At 52.6% G+C, this 25,868-nt stretch overlaps 2 protein-coding genes across 2 annotated transcripts in view; both read left to right on the top strand.

Annotated features, from left to right (window-relative positions):
• Positions 1-7,769, top strand: part of LOC140371577 (H(+)/Cl(-) exchange transporter 5-like) — a 15,475-nt gene extending 7,706 nt beyond the window's left edge. The window contains exon 6 of the mRNA XM_072458744.1: positions 7,507-7,769. Within this exon, the coding sequence (XP_072314845.1) occupies positions 7,507-7,769 (263 nt within the window). The remainder of the gene's footprint in view (positions 1-7,506) is intronic.
• Positions 7,466-25,411, top strand: LOC140371437 (H(+)/Cl(-) exchange transporter 5-like). Its single transcript, XM_072458579.1, has 17 exons — positions 7,466-7,620; positions 7,777-7,934; positions 11,862-12,028; positions 13,431-13,530; positions 13,817-14,004; positions 16,168-16,290; positions 16,540-16,746; positions 16,860-16,940; positions 17,020-17,254; positions 17,978-18,153; positions 21,841-21,984; positions 22,706-22,892; positions 22,972-23,114; positions 23,183-23,332; positions 23,401-23,506; positions 24,624-24,840; positions 24,978-25,411. The coding sequence occupies exons 2-17, from the start codon at positions 7,814-7,816 to the stop codon at positions 25,066-25,068; spliced, it is 2,436 nt and encodes an 811-aa protein (XP_072314680.1). The 5' UTR covers positions 7,466-7,620; positions 7,777-7,813; the 3' UTR covers positions 25,069-25,411.
• The last annotated feature ends 457 nt before the right edge of the window (positions 25,412-25,868 follow it).

Raw genomic sequence — 25,868 nt, 5'->3', positions numbered from 1 at the left:
GTGTGTTTTGTTTGTGTGTTGGAGTTTGATTGTATTTAGTGGGGGATTGGGGTGATATTTATTAGGTTTGGGGGATGGGGGGGGTGGGGGGTGGGATGGATAGGGGGAGGGAGGAGGGAGGGGAGGAATAGGGAGGGGGATGGGGGGGGGGATGTTGGGGGGAAGGTTGGGGGATTAGTTTTGGTTGGTTTGAGTGTGTGGGTGGGGGGGGGGGGGGGGGGGGAAGGGGGGGGGGGAATTGATTTTTATGATTTGTTTTATAGTTAGGTTTAGGAGAGGGGGGGGGGGTGGGAGGGGGGGGGGGGTGGGGTATTTGGGGTTTGGATGTATGGAGAGAGGGTGGTGGATTATGGATGTAGTTAGAAGATTTTAGGTGTAGGTTATTTTGGATAGGGAGGGGGGAATGTTGTAAGGAGGTGGGGGGGGGGGGTATGGGGGGGGTGTGAGTTTAGTTTTGGTATAGGTGATTGGATGGTGTGGGGGGGAATGTTTAATATTTGTGATTGGGTTTTGGAGTTGTTTTTAGTGAGTATAGGGGGGTGGGATTGGGTTAGGTGAAGGTTGGGGAGGATAGTGTTAAGGGTTTAGATATTTGGGTTTTGAAGGTTTGGGGATGGATTAGAGGTTTGGGGGTTTGTTTGATGTTTGGGTGGGGTGGAGATAGTAGTGTGGTGGTGTGTGTATGTGGTTGGGGGTATGGGTAGGTGGTAGGTGTGAGTTTTAGGGTAGGGTTGATTAGTATTAAGTTTGAAATTAGATCAAGCTTGTGCAACTTATGTGACTTTTTACAGTGCATTGACTTCCTCTGAGTTCTGATGAAAGCTAAAGATCTGGAGCGGTGTTTCTCAAACTGTTGTACGCGGACGCTCTGAAATCAGAGTGTGAATGTGGTTTAGTCTCTCTTTCGACCTGGTATAGTCTCTCTTTAGACCTGGTTTAGGCTCTCTTTAGTCCTGGTTTAGTCTCACTTTAGTCCTGGTTTAGTCTTGTGTTAGACCTTGTCACAAACATGACATATCTCACAGTTTGGGCTCTGGCTTCTCACCAACTACAAGCCCAGAGCCCCGCCTTCTGCAGACCTGTGGCACTGACGTCTGTAGTCATCAAGTCATATGAGCACCACCCTCATCGCCACGACGACATCAGCCTCATCGCCACGACGACATCAGCCTCATCGCCACGACGACACCACCCTCATCGCCACGACGACATCAGCCTCATCGCCACGACGACACCACCCTCATCGCCACGACGACATCAGCCTCATCGCCGCGACAACACCACCCTCATCGCCACGACGACACCAGCCTCATCGCCACGACGACGCCACCCTCATCACCACGACGACGCCACCCTCATCACCACGACGACACCACCCTCATCGCCACGACGACATCAGCCTCATCGCCACGACGACACCACCCTCATCGCCACGACGACACCAGCCTCATCGCCACGACGACGCCACCCTCATCTCCACGACGACACCACCCTCATCGCCACAACGACACCACCCTCATCGCCACGACGACACCACCCTCATCGCCACGACGACACCACCCTCATCACCACGACGACACCACCCTCATCGCCACGACGACGCCAGCCTCATCACCACGACGACACCACCCTCATCGCCACGACGACATCAGCCTCATCGCCACGACGACACCACCCTCATCGCCACGACGACATCAGCCTCATCGCCGCGACGACACCACCCTCATCGCCACGACGACACCAGCCTCATCGCCGCGACGACGCCACCCTCATCACCACGACGACACCACCCTCATCACCACGACGACGCCACCCTCATCACCACGACGACACCACCCTCATCGCCACGACGACATCAGCCTCATCGCCACGACGACACCACCCTCATCGCCACGACGACACCAGCCTCATCGCCACGACGACGCCACCCTCATCGCCACGACGACGCCAGCCTCATCACCACGACGACGCCACCCTCATCGCCACGACGACATCAGCCTCATCGCCACGACGACACCACCCTCATCACCACGACGACACCACCCTCATCGCCACGACAACGCCAGCCTCATCACCACGACGACACCACCCTCATCGCCACGACGACACCACCCTCATCGCCACGACGACACCACCCTCATCGCCACGACGACACCACCCTCATCGCCACGACGACACCACCCTCATCGCCACGACGACGCCAGCCTCATCACCACGACGACACCACCCTCATCGCCACGACGACACCACCCTCATCGCCACGACGACACCACCCTCATCACCACGACGACACCACCCTCATCGCCACGACGACACCACCCTCATCGCCACGACGACGCCACCCTCATCGCCACGACGACGCCAGCCTCATCTCCGCGACGACACCACCCTCATCGCCACGACGACGCCAGCCTCATCTCCGCGACGACACCACCCTCATCGCCACGACGACGCCAGCCTCATCTCCACGACGACACCACCCTCATCGCCACGACGACGCCAGCCTCATCACCACGACGACACCACCCTCATCGCCACGACGACACCACCCTCATCACCACGACAACACCACCCTCATCGCCACGACGACGCCAGCCTCATCTCCATGACACCACCTGTTGTGGAATTTCTGCAAACAATGGCCAAGAGAGGATGAAACGGAAAACAAAAGGTGCTCAGTGAACAAACTCTTTCCCTGACAGAGGAGTCTGTCCCTCCAGAACAATGACATCGCACATGCTCCTACAGAACAATGACATCGCACATGCTCCTCCAGAACAATGACATCGCACATGCTCCTCCAGAACAATGACATCGCACGCGCTCCTCCAGAACAATGACATCGCACACGCTCCTCCAGAACAATGACATCGCACACGCTCCTCCAGAACAATGACATCGCACACGCTCTTCAAGAACAATGACATCGCACACGCTCCTCCAGAACAATGACATCGGACACGCTCCTCCAGAACAATGACATCGGACACGCTCCTCCAGAACAATGACATCGGACACGCTCCTCCAGAACAATGACATCGGACACGCTCCTCTAGAACAATGACATCGGACACGCTCCTCCAGAACAATGACGTCGCACATGCTCCTCCAGAACAATGACATCACACATGCTCCTCCAGAACAATGACATCGCACATGCTCCTCCAGAACAATGACGTCGCACATGCTCCTCCAGAACAATGACATTGCACATGCTCCTCCAGAACAATGACGTCACACATGCTCCTCCAGAACAATGACGTCGCACATGCTCCTCCAGAACAATGACATCGCACACGCTCCTCCAGAACAATGACATCGCACATGCTCCTCCAGAACAATGACATCGCACATGCTCCTCCAGAACAATGACATCGCACATGCTCCTCCAGAACAATGACATCGCACATGCTCCTCCAGAACAATGACGTCGCAAATGCTCCTCCAGAACAATGACATCGCACATGCTCCTCCAGAACAATGACATCGCACATGCTCCTCCAGAACAATGACGTCGCACATGCTCCTCCAGAACAATGATGTCGCACATGCTCCTCCAGAACAATGACGTCGCAAATGCTCCTCCAGAACAATGACATCGCACATGCTCCTCCAGAACAATGACATCACACATGCTCCTCCAGAACAATGACATCACACATGCTCATCCAGAACAATGACATCACACATGCTCCTCCAGAACAATGACGTCGCACACGCTCCTCCAGAACAATGACGTTGCACATGCTCCTCCAGAACAATGACATCACTCATGCTCCTCCAGAACAATGACGTCGCACACGCTCCTCCAGAACAATGACATCGCACATGCTCCTCCAGAACAATGACATCGCACACGCTCCTCCAGAACAATGACATCGCACACGCTCCTCCAGAACAATGACATCGCACATGCTCCTCCAGAACAATGACATCGCACACGCTCCTCCAGAACAATGACATCGCACACGCTCCTCCAGAACAATGACATCGCACACGCTCCTCCAGAACAATGACATTGGACACGCTCCTCCAGAACAATGACATCGGACACTCTCCTCCAGAACAATGACATCGGACACGCTCCTCTAGAACAATGACATCGGACACGCTCCTCCAGAACAATGACATCGCACATGCTCCTCCAGAACAATGACGTCGCACACGCTCCTCCAGAACAATGACATCGCACATGCTCCTCCAGAACAATGACGTCGCACATGCTCCTCCAGAACAATGACATCGCAAATGCTCCTCCAGAACAATGACGTCGCACATGCTCCTCCAGAACAATGACATCGCACATGCTCCTCCAGAACAATGACATCACACATGCTCCTCCAGAACAATGACATCACACATGCTCCTCCAGAACAATGACGTCGCACACGCTCCTCCAGAACAATGACGTTGCACATGCTCCTCCAGAACAATGACATCACTCATGCACCTCCAGAACAATGACGTCGCACACGCTCCTCCAGAACAATGACATCGCACATGCTCCTCCAGAACAATGACATCGCACGCGCTCCTCCAGAACAATGACATCGCACACGCTCCTCCAGAACAATGACATCGCACACGCTCCTCCAGAACAATGACATCGCACACGCTCTTCAAGAACAATGACATCGCACACGCTCCTCCAGAACAATGACATCGCACACGCTCTTCAAGAACAATGACATCGCACACGCTCCTCCAGAACAATGACATCGGACACGCTCCTCCAGAACAATGACATCGGACACGCTCCTCCAGAACAATGACATCGGACACGCTCCTCCAGAACAATGACATCGGACACGCTCCTCTAGAACAATGACATCGGACACGCTCCTCCAGAACAATGACGTCGCACATGCTCCTCCAGAACAATGACATCACACATGCTCCTCCAGAACAATGACATCGCACATGCTCCTCCAGAACAATGACATCGCACACGCTCCTCCAGAACAATGACATCGCACACGCTCCTCCAGAACAATGACATTGGACACGCTCCTCCAGAACAATGACATCGGACACTCTCCTCCAGAACAATGACATCGGACACGCTCCTCTAGAACAATGACATCGGACACGCTCCTCCAGAACAATGACATCGCACATGCTCCTCCAGAACAATGACGTCGCACACGCTCCTCCAGAACAATGACATCGCACATGCTCCTCCAGAACAATGACGTCGCACATGCTCCTCCAGAACAATGACATCGCAAATGCTCCTCCAGAACAATGACGTCGCACATGCTCCTCCAGAACAATGACATCGCACATGCTCCTCCAGAACAATGACATCACACATGCTCCTCCAGAACAATGACATCACACATGCTCCTCCAGAACAATGACGTCGCACACGCTCCTCCAGAACAATGACGTTGCACATGCTCCTCCAGAACAATGACATCACTCATGCTCCTCCAGAACAATGACGTCGCACACGCTCCTCCAGAACAATGACATCGCACATGCTCCTCCAGAACAATGACATCGCACGCGCTCCTCCAGAACAATGACATCGCACACGCTCCTCCAGAACAATGACATCGCACACGCTCCTCCAGAACAATGACATCGCACACGCTCTTCAAGAACAATGACATCGCACACGCTCCTCCAGAACAATGACATCGCACACGCTCTTCAAGAACAATGACATCGCACACGCTCCTCCAGAACAATGACATCGGACACGCTCCTCCAGAACAATGACATCGGACACGCTCCTCCAGAACAATGACATCGGACACGCTCCTCCAGAACAATGACATCGGACACGCTCCTCTAGAACAATGACATCGGACACGCTCCTCCAGAACAATGACGTCGCACATGCTCCTCCAGAACAATGACATCACACATGCTCCTCCAGAACAATGACATCGCACATGCTCCTCCAGAACAATGACGTCGCTCATGCTCCTCCAGAACAATGACATCGCACATGCTCCTGGGAGGAGCTGCAAAAGTGGGAGGAGCTGCAGAAGTGGGAGGAGCTGCAGACGAGGGAGGAGCTGCAGAAGTGGGAGGAGCTGCAGAAGTGGGAGGAGCTGCAGACGTGGCAGGAGCTGCAGACGAGGGAGGAGCTGCAGAAGTGGGAGGAGCTGCAGACGTGGCAGGAGCTGCAGAAGTGGGAGGAGCTGCAGAAGTGGGAGGAGCTGCTCTGTCTGAGCATGAGACTCGGTGCAGTTCCGCGCGCGGCCGCCAGGTGTCAGCGCTGGGCTGAAATATCGTCAGTTTTATGTTTTTTGACTGACATTATTCTCTTTTCATCTGTAAAACGACTTGTTTTACTTGGTTTTTGTTCAAAGTTTGATATTTTGGTTAAATGTGGACTTTTATCTGCACATTTATTTATATACTTTATATTTGTCTCTAAAAATGTACTTCACGAGTACAAGAACATAAATACTACTACTACTAATAATAATACTAATGATAATTTAGCCTTTTGGATCATTCTGGAATATTGATATAAATCTTTATTAATGCACTTTCCCTGAAATAAACAATTATAAAAAGAACAGAAACTGTTTGAAATTGTCTTTATAATTTATACATTTGTTTCATGTATTTTCAGTTTTTTAAACAGTTTCACGTACATTTCATTTCTTAATGATGCTAAGTCATTAAGCTAACGCTCATGATTTAATGCTAATAATTTAATGTTAATGCTGATGACTTAATGCTAACGCTAATGATTTAATGCTAATTATTTAATGCTAATGATTCAATGCTAATGATTTAATGCCAACGCTCATGATTTCAAGTTGTATATCCAAAAATAATCAACAGCTTTGAAGTTCCAGAGCAGAAATGTTTGTTTAATATTTTTATTACAAAAGATGAAGAAAAAAACAACAAGAAAAAAACTCAAAAATGTTGAGCCACAAAATGAGAATCTGAAATGAATGTGACATAATATTTCTGTGAATAAAAGTTCAAACTATTGTGACCCCGGATCAGACCCGGATCAGACCCGGATCAGACCCGGATCAGACCCGGATCAGACCCGGATCAGACCCGGATCAGACCCGGATCAGACCCGGATCAGACCCGGACCCTGAACTCTGCGGAAAAGTCAAAGCAGCGGTGCTAAAGCACAAACCGGATGTTCCGGTCGTGTTAGAGTCACGAAAGCGCCGCTCTAAAGCTCAACACTCCTGATTTTAACCTTTTTATCTTAAACATCATCACGAAATCAACTTTTTCCTTGTTTACATTTTTGTCCATTTGAAACTGACGGTTTTAAATGGACAAAACTTTAAACAAACTTTTACTTTTTCAGCTCAAACCGGAAGTTACGTGTTCCTCGTCATTTCCAGCTCGATGTTTACACTTTTGAGCCGCGCGCGGACGCTCTGGACGCACTTACGCCACATTCACGCCACTTTCACGCCACATCACGGACCTAAAGCCACTTTCCCGTTCGCCGCGAGCCGTTAAACGCGCCGGTGAATGTTTGACGCGGCTTCATCTCGTTCCGTCGTGAAGATGACGCAGAGTTCGCGGCCGCGGCGGACATAAGCGGCAGCGCTAATCCGAGTCACGGGACGCGCTCCGCCCGGAACCGGGACTCGCCGCCGCCGCCGCGCCGTCTTCCCGCAGGTAAAGTCGCCTCCGCGTCGCACGTTCTGACGCCGCGAGCTTTACGCGACCACCGGGGAAACTACGGGCGCGTGCCGACGTTCAGCGCCGCGTTCCGCCGTCGGAGCGGAAAGAGTCGCGCGAACTTCCCCCGTGACGCTGTGTTGTGACCCGCAGGCGCCGCCACCGGGAGCCGCCGCCGCCACCGGGAGCCATGGACCCGGACCTCGAGAGGCTTCACCCCGCGGACGAGGACGACGATGACGAGTTGGTGGACATCGCCGGGGCCACGCTGGACTTCTCCTCCGCGGACGACGTGCTTCCGCTGGGCGCAGGTGAGGCACGCGCCGGGGGCTTTACCGGGACGTTTTACCGGGACGTTTTACCGCGGGTTTAAAGTGACGTGCGGCCGCGTTCACGAGTGTCATGGTTTGGACTTTACCCGGTGCGTTTGAACCCGTCGTGACGTTAATTGAGAGTTTGACACGGATCGAGCCTTTTTCAAGAGGTTTTTGTGATTTTTTTGTTTTTTGTTTTATTTTTTTCAAGAGGTTTTGAAAATATTTTGCTGGTTTAAAAAAAAAAAGACGAGAGATTAACACCTTCATTTGGTTAAAAATGTGTCTCTCTTTGACAAATGTTGATGTTTTGGGTCTTATTTTGGGTTGAGCCTGGTTTACATTTGAGCCTGGTTTGGTTTACATTTGAGCCTGGTTTACATTTGAGCCTGGTTTGGTTTACATTTGAGCCTGGTTTACATTTGAGCCTGGTTTACATTTGAGCCTGGTTTGGTTTACATTTGAGCCTGGTTTACATTTGAGCCTGGTTTACATTTGAGCCTGGTTTACATTTGAGCCTGGTTTACATTTGAGCCTGGTTTGGTTTACATTTGAGCCTGGTTTACATTTGAGCCTGGTTTACATTTGAGCCTGGTTTGGTTTACATTGAGCCTGGTTTGGTTTACATTTGAGCCTGGTTTACATTTGAGCCTGGTTTACATTTGAGCCTGGTTTACATTTGAGCCTGGTTTACATTTGAGCCTGGTTTGGTTTACATTTGAGCCTGGTTTACATTTGAGCCTGGTTTATGTGATTGAGTCGTCTGGAGTCAAGTGTTTACATCTGTCACTCATTCACAACTTTTACTGGAAATGAGTCACTTAAAGCTTAATGTCCGTGATGCAGGACGAGGAAGGAGCTTTGAGAGCTTTTGTCAGGTTTTATCTCTTTCTTTAGTGATTTGTGTTCTTTTTTTGGTGCAGTTTTTGTGATTTTTTTTTTTTGGGGGTTTAAAATTAAATAAGAGATTTACACCTTTTATTTGGTTACGCCTTTAGCAGTGTTTGTATTAGTACTTTTGACTCCTCCTCTTCACGGTTTACTCTGAGAAACTGGTTGGTCTGAGACGTTTCGCCGTTCGTCTGGTTTGAACTCGTGACAGATCATTTACTGTTAAAACAGTTTATGTGTATAATGTATAAGATATGAGTATAATGAGCCAAATAAAGGTGTAAATGTGAGAATATTTATGAATAAAGTGTCAAAAATCAAAATTAGAAATAGTTTCTTATCTTTTTGTCATTTTGTCTTGATAATTCTAAGTCTTAGTTGTTAAAACACAAACGGAAAGAGCTTGAGTCAGTTAAGTCCAGACAAACATCACCAGGTGAGAAATGTGGTTATTTTAAAGCACGACTCACTCAACGAAAATGCAGTTTAAGATCAATATATTTTTGAATGTATATAAGAAAAATATATATATAATATAAAAACGTAAAGCTCAAGTTGTCACTTTCTGTTTGTAATCTGTATTGTCTCCTTTTTTTTTTACAAATGAAAAAATGAGACCTTTTTATTGTTGAAAGGTCAAAAAGAGCCGTTTATTTTGTGTAAATTGTTACTCCCGGTTCATTTTCCACAGATTTTTCAACATTTTCTACACAATTTTAACATTTTCTCCACCAATTCCTGCTCGATTGGAGTAAAACTATCATTTATGTGAATGACCGGTATAAACACTGTAAAAAAAGTCTTTAGAACATCTTCAAAACCCGTCACACGTCACTTTAACTTCAGCTTTTGACCTGGTTTGTGTTGTTGTTTGTGTTGTTGTTTGTTGTTTGTGTTGTTTTCTTTGTTGTTTTCTTGTTGAGGATCAGATTTGTTTGTTTGTGGCGACAGAATTCAAAAGAAAACAAAATAAACTCGATTCCTCTAGAGTTCTACATTTATGATTTCAGACGTTTCACCAGATTCTTGTCCTTTTTGAAAAACCTCAAACATCTCGAGCCAAAGTGCGAAAACAAAGCTTTTTTCTTCGCGGCGAAGAATAATAACGATAACCCTTGACCTCCCCGCGTCACACGACCTGCCTGGTTCCCACGGCGACGAGACCTCACGAGTTCAAAGTTCAAGACGATTCGTGCCAGACTAAATAAACACGGATGACGAGCGAAGGTCAAAGGTCAAAGTTCTGAGAAATGTTCAAGTTTCCTGTAGAAGCTCAGATTTGGCTGTTTTATGTTTTAATTCACTTTAAGTTGAAATGATAATTTATTTTGACCATTTAGATTTGATCGAATGCATTTTTCTGAACTGTTCTTATAAATAGAAGCTTCAACAATATTTCTCGAGGCCCAGTTTTTATCGTTTGAACATTTTTTTTTGTCATTTTTCGACAGGATTTGAGCTGAAAACGTGTCGCTTGAGTTGAAATCGTCAGGAAACGCTGGAGTTTGTGACGTTTGTGACGTTTGACCACTAAAATAACAGCAGTTTTTAGTTGAATTCTGCTTCTTTTATGTGAAATCTGCAGCGTTTTTGGCCGCGGCGAGCGCCAGACCTGGATTTGTGCTGAATTCAATTCTTCCAAAGTCTTATCCGTTATCTTAAAAATGCAGCTCTCGCAAGACGTATTTCACAACTAAAGAAACTAGTGACGCCACGAGGAAATGCAAAGAGCTTCACAGTCACTAAAACCAAGACATAAAAACCATTCAAAATGAATTTCAAAAGAGAAAAGTCGATGAGTCGTTTACAAGATGCAATGGTGAGGTCGTTAGAGGTCGTTTTTTGAGATTGTTTGAGGCAGTTTAAGGTCATTTGAGGTCATATTTATTTTCAGGTCACATGAGATTATTTGAGGCAATATGAGGTCATTTGAGATAGTTTGAGGTCATTTTTTAGGTTGTTTGAGACTGTTTGAGGCCATTTTTGAGCACACTTGAGGTCGTTTGAGGTGATGTTTGAGGTCATGTTTGAAGCAGTTTAACGCGTGTTTTACCTTTTTTAATGTGTAAACAATGGATTTTATTTCTATTTGTGTTTTTGGGGAAAGTTAAAGACTCTTCGAACGAGAACTGAAGGAAACAAACCAAACAGAAAAGATTAAATATAAATCCTGTTCAGAAAATGAATCCCTCTGGACTCTGTTGTTTTTAGTTTATCCTGAAGTGAACTTTGACCTCTTTGTTTATGACACAATCACACTTGTGCACAGTTTAATCATTACGTTTGTTTATTGCCCTGAGTTCATTTAAACATGTGACTCTGGTTTTGTTTCCAGACGATTCACTCCAGAACAACAAGTACCGTATTTTCCAGAATATAAGTCGCACCAGCCAAAAAATGCACAATAGCGAAGAAAATAATATAATATCACATAAGTCGCTCCGGAGTATAAGTATAAGTATAAGTCGCACCCTGGCCAAAACTATGAAAACTTGCGACTTATAGTCCAGAAAATACGGTACTTGTTGTTCTGGAGATCTTCTGAATTAGAATATGGAGTGAATCGTCGGTAATGAAGGTAATAAAACTCTTTTTTGTCGTTACTTTTATGGTCTGTTCACGTGATGATCATCGAGTTGATTAGAACTGCAGATCGTCACAGGAACGTGATCTCGATTTGACTTTTATCATCACAATCACAATGAGTCATGTTTTCCCCCCTGAGGTTGTGCTTTATATAGTATGAAGTATATAGTGAATATCTTGGTACTTCAGTGGAAAGTACTAAGAACAGGAAAGTGTTTCACCAACATTTGTGCTGGAGAAGGTCAAATACTTAATAAATACATGATACTGCCTCAAATGTGTCGTTGTGCTCATGGTTTTTAATCATTTATGACAATTATTTACACTTTCGTACATTTCTATTTAGTCAGAAAATCATGTTCCGTTACTTTACTTTTACTTCAGAGTGCGACAGAAAAGTATTTGAACCAGTTTAGTCGGATCAGAACTCTGTCTCTGTTTCCGGAGGTTTGGAGGATTACTTCAGCAGAGGGGGAGGAGCCGGGGGCGGGATGAACGGGAGCACTCTCGTGGACCCGCTGGATGACCCTCTGCCCGGAGTCGGGACCTACGAGGACTTCAACACCATCGACTGGGTCCGAGAGAAGAGCCGAGACCGCGACCGCCACAGAGAGGTGAGTTTGGACTGACGCTGAGAGTTCATCCCAGAGCAGAGAGTTCATCCCAGAGCAGAGAGTTCATCCCAGAGCAGAGAGTTCATCCCAGAGCAGAGAGTTCATCATGTCAGTTGTGAAAAACCCTCCCCTCAGCCACATCCAAACCTGCATCTCTACAATAAAATCATGGCTCACGCTCAACTTCCTCAAACTGAACAGTGACAAAACAGAGCTCCTCCTCATTGGCACCAAATCCACTCTCAATAAAACTGGTCCCTTTTCACTCAGCATCGACACCTCGACCATCACCCCCTCTACCCTGGTACGCAATCTCGGTGTCATCATGGACCCCACCCTCTCCTTCACTCCCCATGTCAGCCACATCGTCAAGACCTCATACTTCCACCTCCGCCGCATCGCCAAAATCCAACACTGCCTCACCCTCCCCGCTGCTGAATCCCTCATCCATGCCTTCATCTCCTCCCGCCTCGACTACTGCAACTCCCTCCTCACTGGCATCTCCTCCCATTCCCTCCACAGACTCCAAATGGTCCAAAACTCCGCTGCCCGCCTCCTCACCCACACCCGCCTCCTCACCCACACCCGCCTCCTCACCCACACCCGCCTCCTCACCCACACCCTCCTCCTCACCCACACCCGCCTCCTCACCCACACCCTCCTCACCCACACCCGCCTCCTCACCCACACCCTCCTCACCCACACCCTCCTCCTCACCCACACCCGCCTCCTCACCCACACCCGCCTCCTCACTCACACCCTCCTCCTCACTCACACCCGCCTCCTCACCCACACCCGGTCCCGTGAACACATCACTCCCGTTCTCCGCTCTCTCCACTGGCTCCCCATCAAGCAGCGCATAAACTTTAAAATACTCCTCCTCACCTTCAAAGCTCTTCACCACCTTGCCCCCCCCTACCTGTCTGACCTCCTCCTCCCCCACCGCCCCACCCGAGCTCTCCGATCCTCCTCCTCTCTCACCCTGACTGCACCAACATCCCGACTCAAAACTTTTGGCGACAGAGCGTTCTCCCGAACAGCACCCCGACTCTGGAACTCCCCCCCCCCCGTCCCACTCTCCCTCACTCACAACATTCAAATCCCGCCTAAAAACATACCTCTTCACCCAAGCCTATGACCTCCCCTACCCCTAGCCTCCTCTACCCCATTGCCTACTCTTCTACCCCCTGTTACATCCCCATCTTTTTCTCTCTACTTCTTCTGTCTTGTTCATTTTATCTGTATATTAATGTGTTCTGTACGTGTTGTCCCTCCTGTCTGTAAATACCCCCCCCTTTTTTATTATGTTCAGCGTCTTTGGGTCACTGAAAAGCGCTATATAAATAAAAGTTATTATTATTATTATTGGTGGTCAGTTGTCTGTGTCTCTTGTGTTTTCCAGATCACAAAGAAAAGTCGTCAGTCGACTGTGGCGTTCCTCTGGAGCGTGAGCGACGCCTTCTCAGGGTGGCTGCTCATGCTGCTGGTCGGACTCATGGCAGGTCAGAAACACAATCACATCTGCACCAGGGTCAAAGGTCAAAGTGCACATCTCGGTCACTGACCCTCTCCGGCCCCTGACCCTCTCCGGCCCCTGACTCTCTCCGGCCCCTGACCCTCTCCGGCCCCTGACCCTCTCCGGCCCTGACCCTCTCCGGCCCTGACCCTCTCTGGCCCCTGACCCTCTCCGGCCCCTGACCCTCTCAGACGCTGACCCTCTCCGGCCCCTGACCCTCTCCGGCCCCTGACCCTCTCCGGCCCCTGACCCTCTCGGGGACTCTGTTGCAGGCGCGTTGGCCGGGGGCATCGACATCGCGTCTCATTGGCTCACGGACCTGAAAGAGGGCGTGTGTTTGGTGGGATTCTGGTTCAATCACGAGCACTGCTGCTGGACGTCCAACGAGACCACGTTCCAGGAGCGCGACCGCTGCCCCCAGTGGCAGACCTGGGCACAGCTCATCGCAGGACAGTCCCAGGTACTTTTACACCCGCAGTATTGTATTTGAAGTAAGATTAAAGTGCTTCTTGTACTTTATATATCGTCATATTCCAAATACTTCCAGGGTGTTCGAGATGAAACACTGTAGCTCCATCTACTGTTCGTTTGTAGATATTGCACTTTTGGACAACGCATTCATGTGTAACTGATCATTTAATCATCTTTAATCATAATAGATTTGAATTTTTTTATATTTTATTAATACATTTTTACGATTTAACAGTGTATTTATCCTTTTGTTTTGCGTTCAGATTTTACCCTTTTGTCCTCCTGCTTAGTGATGAACTACCTCATGTAACTGTTCTCTTGTCCTCCTGCAGGGGGCGTTAGTGTTGAACTACCTCATGTAACTGTTCTCTTGTCCTCCTGCAGGGGGCGTTAGTGATGAACTACCTCATGTAACTGTTCTCTTGTCCTCCTGCAGGGGGCGTTAGTGATGAACTACCTCATGTAACTGTTCTCTTGTCCTCCTGCAGGGGGCGTTAGTGTTGAACTACCTCATGTAACTGTTCTCTTGTCCTCCTGCAGGGGGCGTTAGTGATGAACTACCTCATGTAACTGTTCTCTTGTCCTCCTGCAGGGGGCGTTAGTGATGAACTACCTCATGTAACTGTTCTCTTGTCCTCCTGCAGGGGGCGTTAGTGATGAACTACCTCATGTAACTGTTCTCTTGTCCTCCTGCAGGGGGCGTTAGTGATGAACTACCTCATGTAACTGTTCTCTTGTCCTCCTGCAGGGGGCGTTAGTGTTGAACTACCTCATGTAACTGTTCTCTTGTCCTCCTGCAGGGGGCGTTAGTGTTGAACTACCTCATGTAACTGTTCTCTTGTCCTCCTGCAGGGGGCGTTAGTGATGAACTACCTCATGTAACTGTTCTCTTGTCCTCCTGCAGGGGGCGTTAGTGATGAACTACCTCATGTAACTGTTCTCTTGTCCTCCTGCAGGGGGCGTTAGTGTTGAACTACCTCATGTAACTGTTCTCTTGTCCTCCTGCAGGGGGCGTTAGTGATGAACTACCTCATGTAACTGTTCTCTTGTCCTCCTGCAGGGGGCGTTAGTGATGAACTACCTCATGTAACTGTTCTCTTGTCCTCCTGCAGGGGGCGTTAGTGATGAACTACCTCATGTAACTGTTCTCTTGTCCTCCTGCAGGGGGCGTTAGTGTTGAACTACCTCATGTAACTGTTCTCTTGTCCTCCTGCAGGGGGCGTTAGTGTTGAACTACCTCATGTAACTGTTCTCTTGTCCTCCTGCAGGGGGCGTTAGTGATGAACTACCTCATGTAACTGTTCTCTTGTCCTCCTGCAGGGGGCGTTAGTGTTGAACTACCTCATGTAACTGTTCTCTTGTCCTCCTGCAGGGGGCGTTAGTGATGAACTACCTCATGTAACTGTTCTCTTGTCCTCCTGCAGGGGGCGTTAGTGATGAACTACCTCATGTAACTGTTCTCTTGTCCTCCTGCAGGGGGCGTTAGTGTTGAACTACCTCATGTAACTGTTCTCTTGTCCTCCTGCAGGGGGCGTTAGTGATGAACTACCTCATGTAACTGTTCTCTTGTCCTCCTGCAGGGGGCGTTAGTGATGAACTACCTCATGTAACTGTTCTCTTGTCCTCCTGCAGGGGGCGTTAGTGATGAACTACCTCATGTAACTGTTCTCTTGTCCTCCTGCAGGGGGCGTTAGTGTTGAACTACCTCATGTAACTGTTCTCTTGTCCTCCTGCAGGGGGCGTTAGTGATGAACTACCTCATGTAACTGTTCTCTTGTCCTCCTGCAGGGGGCGTTAGTGATGAACTACCTCATGTAACTGTTCTCTTGTCCTCCTGCAGGGGGCGTTAGTGATGAACTACCTCATGTAACTGTTCTCTTGTCCTCCTGCAGGGGGCGTTAGTGTTGAACTACCTCATGTAACTGTTCTCTTGTCCTCCTGCAGGGGGCGTTAGTGATGAACTACCTCATGTAACTGTTCTCTTGTCCTCCTGCAGGGGGCGTTAGTGATGAACTACCTCATGTAACTGTTCTCTTGTCCTCCTGCAGGGGGCGTTAGTGATGAACTACCTCATGTAACTGTTCTCCTGTCCTCCTGCAGGGGGCGTTAGTGATGAACTACCTCATGTAACTGTTCTCTTGTCCTCCTGCAGGGGGCGTTTGCGTACACGGTGAACTACCTCATGTACCTGTTCTGGGCGCTGGTCTTCTCCTTTCTGGCCGTGACGCTGGTTCGGGCGTTTGCTCCTTACGCCTGCGGCTCAGGAATCCCCGAGGTGAAACTCCAACGTCTCAAACCTCCGACATACACGACACAACACAAAGCACATGGTCATTCTGCATCACATTCCACAAAGCGGAAAGTCAAAGTCCGCCGTGTCTTCAGTTTTCAAATGCAAAGGCTGCAGAATGTGCTCCTGTCAAGTCATAGACACGACAGGTTAAAGAGCTCTTATTGGACGACACGATGCACAGAACACGTCTTTACTCGTTACTTAAATCAGCTGTTTTTATGTGTGTTTCAGATCAAGACTATCCTGAGCGGCTTCATTATCCGCGGTTACCTCGGGAAGTGGACGCTCATCACCAAAACCATCACGCTGGTCCTCGCCGTGTCGTCGGGCCTCAGTCTGGGCAAAGAGGGGCCCCTGGTGCACGTGGCCTGCTGCTGCGCCAACATCCTCTGCCACCTCTTCACCAAGTACAGGAAGAACGAGGCCAAACGCAGAGAGGTGAGCCAGAAACGATACCAAGTACAGGAAGAACGAGGCCAAACGCAGAGAAGTCATGTTTTTAAAAGGTCAAAGGTCATACACCTGCTGACGAGCGTTCCTTTTTGCTTCAGGTGTTGTCGGCGGCGGCTGCGGTGGGCGTGTCCGTGGCCTTCGGAGCGCCGATCGGAGGAGTTCTCTTCAGTCTGGAGGAGGTAGGATTCAACAAGATATTCAACACTCGTTTGGTTCCTTATTTCCTTTTTATCTCACACTTGTTCCGTTTTGTTCCAGGTGAGCTACTACTTCCCGCTGAAAACGCTGTGGCGCTCGTTTTTCGCCGCCCTGGTGGCCGCCTTCACGCTGCGCTCCATCAACCCGTTCGGGAACAGTCGCCTGGTGCTGTTCTACGTGGAGTTTCACGCGCCGTGGCACCTGGTGGAGCTGGCGCCGTTCATCCTGCTGGGCATCTTCGGCGGCCTGTGGGGGGCGCTGTTCATCCGGGCCAACCTCGCCTGGTGCCGGAGACGTGAGTCGCTGCCCTAAAACACGCCCACCGCTGCCCTAAAACACGCCCACCGCTGCCCAAAAGCACGCCCACCGCTGCCCTAAAACACGCCCACCGCTGCCCTAAAACACGCCCACCGCTGCCCAAAAGCACGCCCACCGCTGCCCTAAAACACGCCCACCGCTGCCCTAAAACACACCCACCGCTGCCCTAAAACACGCCCACCGCTGCCCTAAAACACGCCCACCGCTGCCCTAAAACACACCCACCGCTGCCCTAAAACACGCCCACCGCTGCCCTAAAACACGCCCACCGCTGCCCTAAAACACGCCCACCGCTGGCTTAAAACACGCCCACCGCTGCCCTAAAACACGCCCACCGCTGGCTTAAAACACGCCCACCGCTGGCTTAAAACACGCCCACCGCTGCCCTAAAACACGCCCGCCGCTGGCTTAAAACACACCCGCCGCTGCCCTAAAACACGCCCGCCGCTGCCCTAAAACACGCCCGCCGCTGCCCTAAAACACGCCCGCCGCTGCCCTAAAACACGCAAAACACGCCCGCCGCTGGCCTAAAACACGCCCGCCGCTGGCCTAAAACACGCCCACCGCTGGCCCTAAAACACGCCCACCGCTGCCCTAAAACACGCCCGCCGCTGGCTTAAAACACACCCACCGCTGCTTGTTCTGATGATGGTGATGGTGTTGTTGTTGTGTTGTTGTTGACGTCCTCCGCTCCTCGCAGGTAAAAGCACCCGTCTGGGACATTACCCCGTGCTGGAGGTGCTGGTGGTGACGGCGCTCACGGCTCTCGTGGCGTTTCCAAACGCCTACACGAGGATGAGCGGCGCCGAACTCATCTCCGAACTGTTCAACGACTGCTCACTGCTCGACTCATCACAGCTCTGTGCATACAAGCAGGTGAGGAGGAGAGAGAGGGAGGAGAGAGGAGGAGGAGAGAAGAGGAGGAGAGAAGAGGAGGAGAGAAGAGGAGGAGAGAAGAGGAGGAGAGAAGAGGAGGAGAGAAGAGGAGGAGAGAAGAGGAGGAGAGAAGAGGAGGAGAGAAGAGGAGGAGGAAAGAGAGGAGGAGGAAAGAGAGGAGGAGGAAAGAGAGGAGGAGGAAAGAGAGGAGGAGGAAAGAGAGGAGGAGGAGAGAGGAGGAGGAGAGAGGAGGAGGAGAGAGGAGGAGAGAGGAGGAGGAGGAGAGAGGAGAAGGAGAGAGGAGGAGAGAGGAGGAGAGAGGAGGAGGGAGGGAGGAGGGAGGAGGGAGGGAGGAGAGAGGAGGAGGGAGGAGATAGGAGGAGATAGGAGGAGATAGGAGGAGGAGGGAGGAGAGAGGAGGGAGGAGAGGAGGAGGAGAGAGGAGGGAGGAGAGAGGAGGGAGGAGGAGAGAGGAGGAGAGAGGAGGAGAGGAGAGGAGGAGAGAGGAGGAGGAGGAGGAGAGAGGAGGAGAGAGGAGGAGGAGAGAGAGGAGAGAGGAGGAGGAGAGAAGAGGAGGAGAGAAGAGGAGGAGAGAAGAGGAGGAGAGAAGAGGAGGAGAGAAGAGGAGGAGAGAAGAGGAGGAGGAGAGAGGAGGAGGGAGGAGGAGGAGGAGATAGGAGGAGGGAGGAGAGAGGAGGGAGGAGGAGGAGGAGGGAGGAGGAGGGAGGAGGAGGAGGAGGGAGGAGGAGGGAGGAGGAGGAGGGAGGAGGAGAGGAGGAGGGAGGAGAGAGGAGGGAGGAGAGAGGAGGAGAGAGGAGAGGAGAGGAGGGAGGAGAGAGGAGGAGGGAGGAGGGAGGAGAGAGGAGGAGGAGAGAGGAGGGAGGAGGAGGAGGAGGGAGGAGGAGGGAGGAGGAGGAGGGAGGAGGAGGGAGGAGGAGGAGGGAGGAGGAGGGAGGAGGAGGAGGGAGGAGGAGAGGAGGAGGGAGGAGAGAGGAGGGAGGAGAGAGGAGGAGAGAGGAGAGGAGGAGGAGAGAGGAGGAGGGAGGGAGAGGAGGAGGGAGGGAGAGGAGGAGGGAGGAGGAGAGAGGAGGAGGGAGGGAGAGGAGGAGGGAGGAGGAGAGAGGAGGAGGGAGGGAGGAGAGAGGAGGAGGAGAGGAGGAGGAGAGGAGGAGGAGAGAGGAGGAGGAGAGGAGGAGGAGAGGAGGAGGAGAGAGGAGGAGGAGAGAGGAGGAGAGAGGAGGAGGGAGGAGAGAGGAGAGAGGAGGAGAGAGGAGAGAGGAGGAGGGAAGAGAGAGGAGGAGAGAGGAGAAGGAGGGAGGAGGAGAGAGGAGAAGGAGGGAGGAGGAGAGAGGAGAAGGAGGGAGGAGGAGAGAGGAGAAGGAGGAGGAGGAGAGAGGAGATAGGAGGAGGAGGAGAAGAGAGGAGGAGAGAGGAGAGAGGAGGGAGGAGAGAGGAGGGAGGAGAGAGGAGGGAGGAGAGAGGAGGGAGGAGGAGGAGGGAGGAGAGAGGAGGGAGGAGAGAGGAGGAGGAGGGAGGAGAGAGGAGGAGAGAGGAGGAGGAGGAGGAGAGAGGAGGAGGAGGAGAGAGGAGGAGGGAGGAGATAGGAGGAGGGAGGAGATAGGAGGGAGGAGATAGGAGGAGGAGGAGAAGAGAGGAGAGAGGAGGAGGAGAGAGGAGGAGGAGGGAAGAGAGAGAGGAGGAGAGAGGAGGAGGAGGGAAGAGAGAGGAGGAGGGAGGAGAGAGGAGGAGGGAGGAGAGAGGAGGAGGGAGGAGAGAGGAGGAGGGAGGAGAGAGGAGGAGGGAGGAGATAGGAGGAGAGAGGAGGGAGGAGGGAGGAGGAGGGAGGAGGAGGGAGGAGGAGAGAGGAGGAGGGAGGAGGAGGGAGGAGGAGGGAGGAGGAGAGAGGAGGAGAGAGGAGGGAGGAGAGAGGAGGGAGGAGAGGAGGAGGAGAGGAGAGGAGGGAGGAGAGAGGAGGAGGGAGGAGAGAGGAGGAGGGAGGAGAGAGGAGGAGGAGGAAGAGAGGAGGAGAGAGGAGGAGGAGGGAAGAGAGGAGGAGAGAGGAGAAGGAGGGAAGAGAGGAGGAGAGAGGAGAAGGAGGGAGGAGGAGAGAGGAGAAGGAGGGAGGAGGAGAGAGGAGGAGAGAGGAGGAGGGAGGAGGAGAGAGGAGGAGGAGAGAGGAGGAGGAGGGAGGAGGAGAGAGGAGGAGGAGGGAAGAGAGAGGAGGAGAGAGGAGGGAAGAGAGAGGAGGAGAGAGGAGGAGGAGGGAGGAGGAGAGAGGAGAAGGAGGGAGGAGGAGAGAGGAGGAGAGAGGAGGAGAGAGGAGAAGGAGAGAGGAGGAGAGAGGAGGAGAGAGGAGAGAGGAGGAGAGAGGAGGAGAGAGGAGGAGGAGGAGAGAGGAGGAGAGGAGGTGAGAGGAGGGAGGAGAGAGGAGTGAGGAGGAGGGAGGAGAGAGGAGGAGAGAGGAGGGAGGAGATAGGAGGAGGAGGAGGAGAGAGGAGGAGGAGGGAGGAGAGAGGAGGAGAGAGGAGGAGGAGGAGAGAGGAGGAGAGAGAGGAGAGGAGGAGGAGGGAGGAGGAGAGAGGAGGAGGGAGGAGATAGGAGGAGGAGGAGGAGAGAGGAGGAGGAGGGAGGAGAGAGGAGGAGAGAGGAGGAGGAGGAGAGAGGAGGAGAGAGAGGAGAGGAGGAGGAGGGAGGAGGAGAGGAGGAGGAGGAGAGAGGAGGAGGGAGGAGAGAGGAGGAGAGAGGAGGAGGAGGAGAGAGGAGGAGAGAGAGGAGAGGAGGAGGAGGGAGGAGGAGAGAGGAGGAGGAGGAGGAGAGAGGAGGAGGAGGGAGGAGAGAGGAGGAGAGAGGAGGAGGAGGAGAGAGGAGGAGAGAGAGGAGAGGAGGAGGAGGGAGGAGGAGAGGAGGAGGGAGGAGAGAGGAGGAGGGAGGAGAGAGGAGGAGGAGAGAGGAGGAGGGAGGAGGAGGGAGGAGAGAGGAGGAGGAGAGAGAGAGGAGGAGGAGAGAGGAGGAGGGAGGAGAGAGGAGGAGGGAGGAGGAGGGAGGAGAGAGGAGGAGGAGGAGGGAGGAGGAGGGAGGAGAGAGGAGGAGGGAGGAGAGAGGAGGAGGGAGGAGGGAGGAGAGAGGAGGAGGAGGAGGAGAGAGGAGGAGGAGAGAGGAGGAGAGAGGAGAGAGGAGGGAGGAGGAGGAGGGAGGAGAGAGGAGGGAGGAGAGAGGAGGAGGAGGGAGGAGAGAGGAGGAGAGAGGAGGAGGGAGGAGGAGGGAGGAGGAGGGAGGAGGAGGAGGAGAGGAGGAGAGAGGAGGAGGAGGGAGGAGAGAAGAGGAGAGAGGAGGAGAGAAGAGGAGGAGGAGGAGAGAGGAGGAGGGAGGAGAGAAGAGGAGGAGGAGGAGAGAAGAGGAGGAGGGAGGAGGAGGGAGGAGGAGGGAGGAGGAGAGAGAGGAAGAGGCCATTTTTGTGACGTCTATAATGTCACTTCCTGGTTTGACGCGTCCATTAAATGTGACATAGACGGAGCTCATTCCACGACTGTTACTTAGCAACCAGACTGTAAAGGGCCAAAGCTCAACAAATAATGACTGAAAACACCTTTATGTCGTATTGCAACGCGTCTCTGCGTTTTTGATGGAACGTCGCTTTTTGATGACATCACACGACTTGTAAACCGTTTGTCTTCTTCCCTTTTGGAGCCGAGCGTGAACACGTCCGACGCCGGCGCGGGGAACAGCCTGGGGGACCGTCCCGCTGGAGACGGGCTCTACACAGCCCTGTGGCAGCTCGCCCTCGCCCTGGTCTTCAAGATGTCCATCACCGTCATCACCTTTGGCATGAAGGTACGTGTCCTCCCTGCGTCTCCTCAGGTTCCTTCAGCTCTGTCCTCTCAATGTCTCCTCAGGTTCCTTCAGCTCTGTCCTCTCAATGTCTCTTCAGGTTCCTTCAGCTCTGTCCTCTCAATGTCTCCTCAGGTTCCTTCAGCTCTGTCCTCTCAATGTCTCCTCAGGTTCCTTCAGCTCTATCCTTTCCGTGTCTCCTCAGGTTCCTTCAGCTCTGTCCTCCCTGCGTCTCCTCAGGTTCCTTCAGCTCTGTCCTCCGTGTCTCCTCAGGTTCCTTCAGCTCTGTCCTCTCAATGTCTCCTCAGGTTCCTTCAGCTCTGTCCTTTCCGTGTCTCCTCAGGTTCCTTCAGCTCTGTCCTCTCAATGTCTCCTCAGGTTCCTTCAGCTCTGTCCTCTCAATGTCTCCTCAGGTTCCTTCAGCTCTGTCCTCTCCGTGTCTCCTCAGGTTCCTTCAGCTCTGTCCTCTCCATGTCTCCTCAGGTTCCTTCAGCTCTGTCCTCTCAATGTCTCCTCAGGTTCCTTCAGCTCTGTCCTCTCCGTGTCTCCTCAGGTTCCTTCAGCTCTGTCCTCTCCGTGTCTCCTCAGGTTCCTTCAGCTCTGTCCTCCATGTCTCCTCAGGTTCCTTCAGCTCTGTCCTCTCCGTGTCTCCTTAGGTTCCTTCAGCTCTGTCCTCCATGTCTCCTCAGGTTCCTTCAGCTCTGTCCTCTCCATGTCTCCTCAGGTTCCTTCAGGTCTCTTCATCCCCAGCATGGCGGTCGGGGCCATCGCGGGTCGGTTGCTGGGCGTGGCCATGGAGCAGTTGGCGTACTATAACCACGACTGGTTGATCTTCCGGGGCTGGTGCTCGCCGGGCGCCGACTGCATCACTCCGGGGCTCTACGCCATGGTGGGCGCCGCCGCCTGTTTGGGTGAGGACGTCCTTCACGCTTGGACGCTTTACGGTAAAAGGTCAGTATTCTGACTGCAGTTCCGCTCTCCGTCCTGCAGGTGGCGTGACTCGTATGACGGTGTCTCTGGTGGTCATCATGTTCGAGCTGACCGGAGGACTGGAGTACATCGTGCCTCTGATGGCGGCGACCATGACCAGCAAATGGGTGGCGGACGCCTTCGGACGAGAGGGAATCTATGAGGTATTTATGAGAATGTACGAGGTCACGATGAGGTCACGATGAGGTCACGTGTTTCTCGTTGCGGTCAGGCTCACATCAGACTGAACGGTTACCCGTTCCTGGAGGCGAAGGAGGAGTTCGAGCACAGCAGTTTGGCCGTGGACGTGATGAGGCCGCGCAGGTCGGACCCTCCTCTGGCCGTGCTGACCCAGGACGCCATGACGCTGGGCGAGGTCGAGGTGAAACATACACAGCCTCATTTACACAGCCTCATTTACACAGCCTGACTCTGTGGCTCCCCCTGCAGGCGCTGGTGGAGAACACTCACTACAGTGGTTTCCCGGTGGTGGTTTCCCAGGAGTCTCAGCGGCTCGTGGGCTTCGTGTTCAGACGAGACCTGCTCATCTCCATAGGTCAGTTTCCAACGCTCTCTCAGAAAGACCACACGGGGCTGTAAAAGTCAGAGGAACATCCAGCGTCACAAGTGTCGCCGTGTGTAGCTCCGGGACTCGCTCCGGGACTCGCTCCCCGGGACTCGCTCCCCGGGACTCGCTCCCCGGGACTCGCTCCCCGGGACTCGCTCCGGGACTCGCTCCGGGACTCGCTCCGGGACTCGCTCCCCGGGACTCGCTCCCCGGGACTCGCTCCGGGACTCGCTCCCCGGGACTCGCTCCCCGGGACTCGCTCCCCGGGACTCGCTCCCCGGGACTCGCTCCCCGGGACTCGCTCCGGGACTCGCTCCCCGGGACTCGCTCCGGGACTCGCTCCCCGGGACTCGCTCCCCGGGACTCGCTCCCCGGGACTCGCTCCCCGGGACTCGCTCCCCGGGACTCGTTCCGGGACTCGCTCCGGGACTCGCTCCGGGACTCGCTCCCCGGGACTCGCTCCCCGGGACTCGCTCCGGGACTCGCTCCGGGACTCGCTCCCCGGGACTCGTTCCGGGACTCGCTCCGGGACTCGCTCCGGGACTCGCTCCGGGACTCGCTCCCCGGGACTCGCTCCCCGGGACTCGCTCCCCGGGACTCGCTCCGGGACTCGCTCCGGGACTCGCTCCCCGGGACTCGCTCCCCGGGACTCGCTCCGGGACTCGCTCCGGGACTCGCTCCGGGACTCGCTCCGGGACTCGCTCTGCCTCTGATCAGGACGTCTGGACACTTGTTTTCCCCTAGTGTAATTCCCTGCGTGTCCAGTAGATGGAGCCACAGCTCAGTCTGTGGCTGTGACAAACTGGTCTAAACCAAGTACTACAGGCTTAAAGACTTAAAAGGCTGAAAAACACAAATATAATCATCATAACGCAGACTATTTGTCTTTTAAATGAACTAAAGCTTCAACATTTGAAGTTTTAATTAAAATTGTATTTTTTTCTGTCGTGTGTGTTTTTTATGGACTCAAAGTCTGGAAATAAATGAATAATAAACACTAACTAACATTTCTGCTCGTCTCCATGGAGATTCTTTTCTTCTTCATTTATTCAAACGACACTGTTGTTGTTCTGATGTTTGACCTTTTGACCTTTGCTCTGCCCAGATAACGCCCGTAAGCGTCAGGAGGGTGTGGTCAGTGCGTCGCTGGTGGTCTTCACTGAGCACGCCCCGTCGCAGCCGGCCGAAGCCCCGCCCCCTCTGCGTCTCCGCGGCATCATGGACCTGAGCCCGTTCACCGTCACCGACCACACGGCCATGGACATCACCGTCGACATCTTCAGGAAGCTCGGGCTGCGCCAGTGTCTCGTCACGCACAACGGGTGAGGAGGGGCGGGGCGAGGGGCGGGCGGGGCAGGGGGCGATGAGAGGGGTTGGGGTGAGGGGCGGGGTGAGGGGCGGGGCCAGGAGTGCAATTCAAATGCACTAAAGGGGCTAAAGGTTTCTTTTGTGTTTCCAGGAGACTTTTGGGCATCATCACCAAGAAGGACATCCTGAAGCACATGGCACAGATCTCCAACAGAGACCCCGACTCCATCCTGTTCAACTGAAGCCTTTCACCCACAAACACAGCCAACGTCGCCCGGCTCACCAGCCCGGGTCACCAGCCCGGGTCACCAGCCCGGGTCACCAGCCCGGGTCACCAGCCCGGGTCACCAGCCCGGGTCGCGCCGCACTTTTGCCTTTGTCAAACCACCAAACACCAAAAAAAAAGCCACTCCTGAATTTGGGAAAAGCCTCGGCCAATGACACTCCAAACCCCGGAGAACTTGAGGACGGACTCACGCCTCCTGGTGGCGTGGTCCTGGGATGACACGTCGCCTCCTGGTGGCGTCGCGTTAAAGACTTAATTAAAACGGCGACGAGGTGGAAACGTGAACGGAGCAAAATCATGTTAATTTATGTCAATGTCAAATGTAAAAAGTAAATTATTTCGCTAAATCAAAAGTGTCGGCGCTTCATTAAACGTGTGGTTCATTTACAGCTGAAACGCAACGAAAATCAAGGCCGTGGCTGCAGAGCCGCGGCGCGGTCAAATGGCCCTGCAGTTTCAGGAACCGCATATAGCCTCTTGGCTAACCTTAACCCTGACCTTAACCCTGACCCTAACCTTAACCCTAACATTGACCCTAACTTTAACCCTGACCCTGACCTTAACCCGGCGCGGTCAAATAGCGCAGCAGTTTCAGGAGCCGCGGCTCTATAAACACTCCTGAAAATCAAAGCCAAATCCAAGTTTTGTTCAGTCTTGAAGTGGTTTTTTTTAGCATTTTTAGGTTTAATTATGGAAATGGAAAGCGGATCGTCCATCCGCCCTGAGTACCTAAAGTATCTGGATGTTGTAGGACTG

Source organism: Eucyclogobius newberryi, unplaced genomic scaffold (genome assembly GCF_026437365.1).
Source record: "Eucyclogobius newberryi isolate DKJ021-1_F unplaced genomic scaffold, fEucNew1.0.hap1 SCAF_22, whole genome shotgun sequence".
Taxonomy (NCBI): Eukaryota; Metazoa; Chordata; class Actinopteri; order Gobiiformes; family Gobiidae; genus Eucyclogobius; species Eucyclogobius newberryi.
This window is presented reverse-complemented; position numbering and strand designations above follow the sequence as displayed.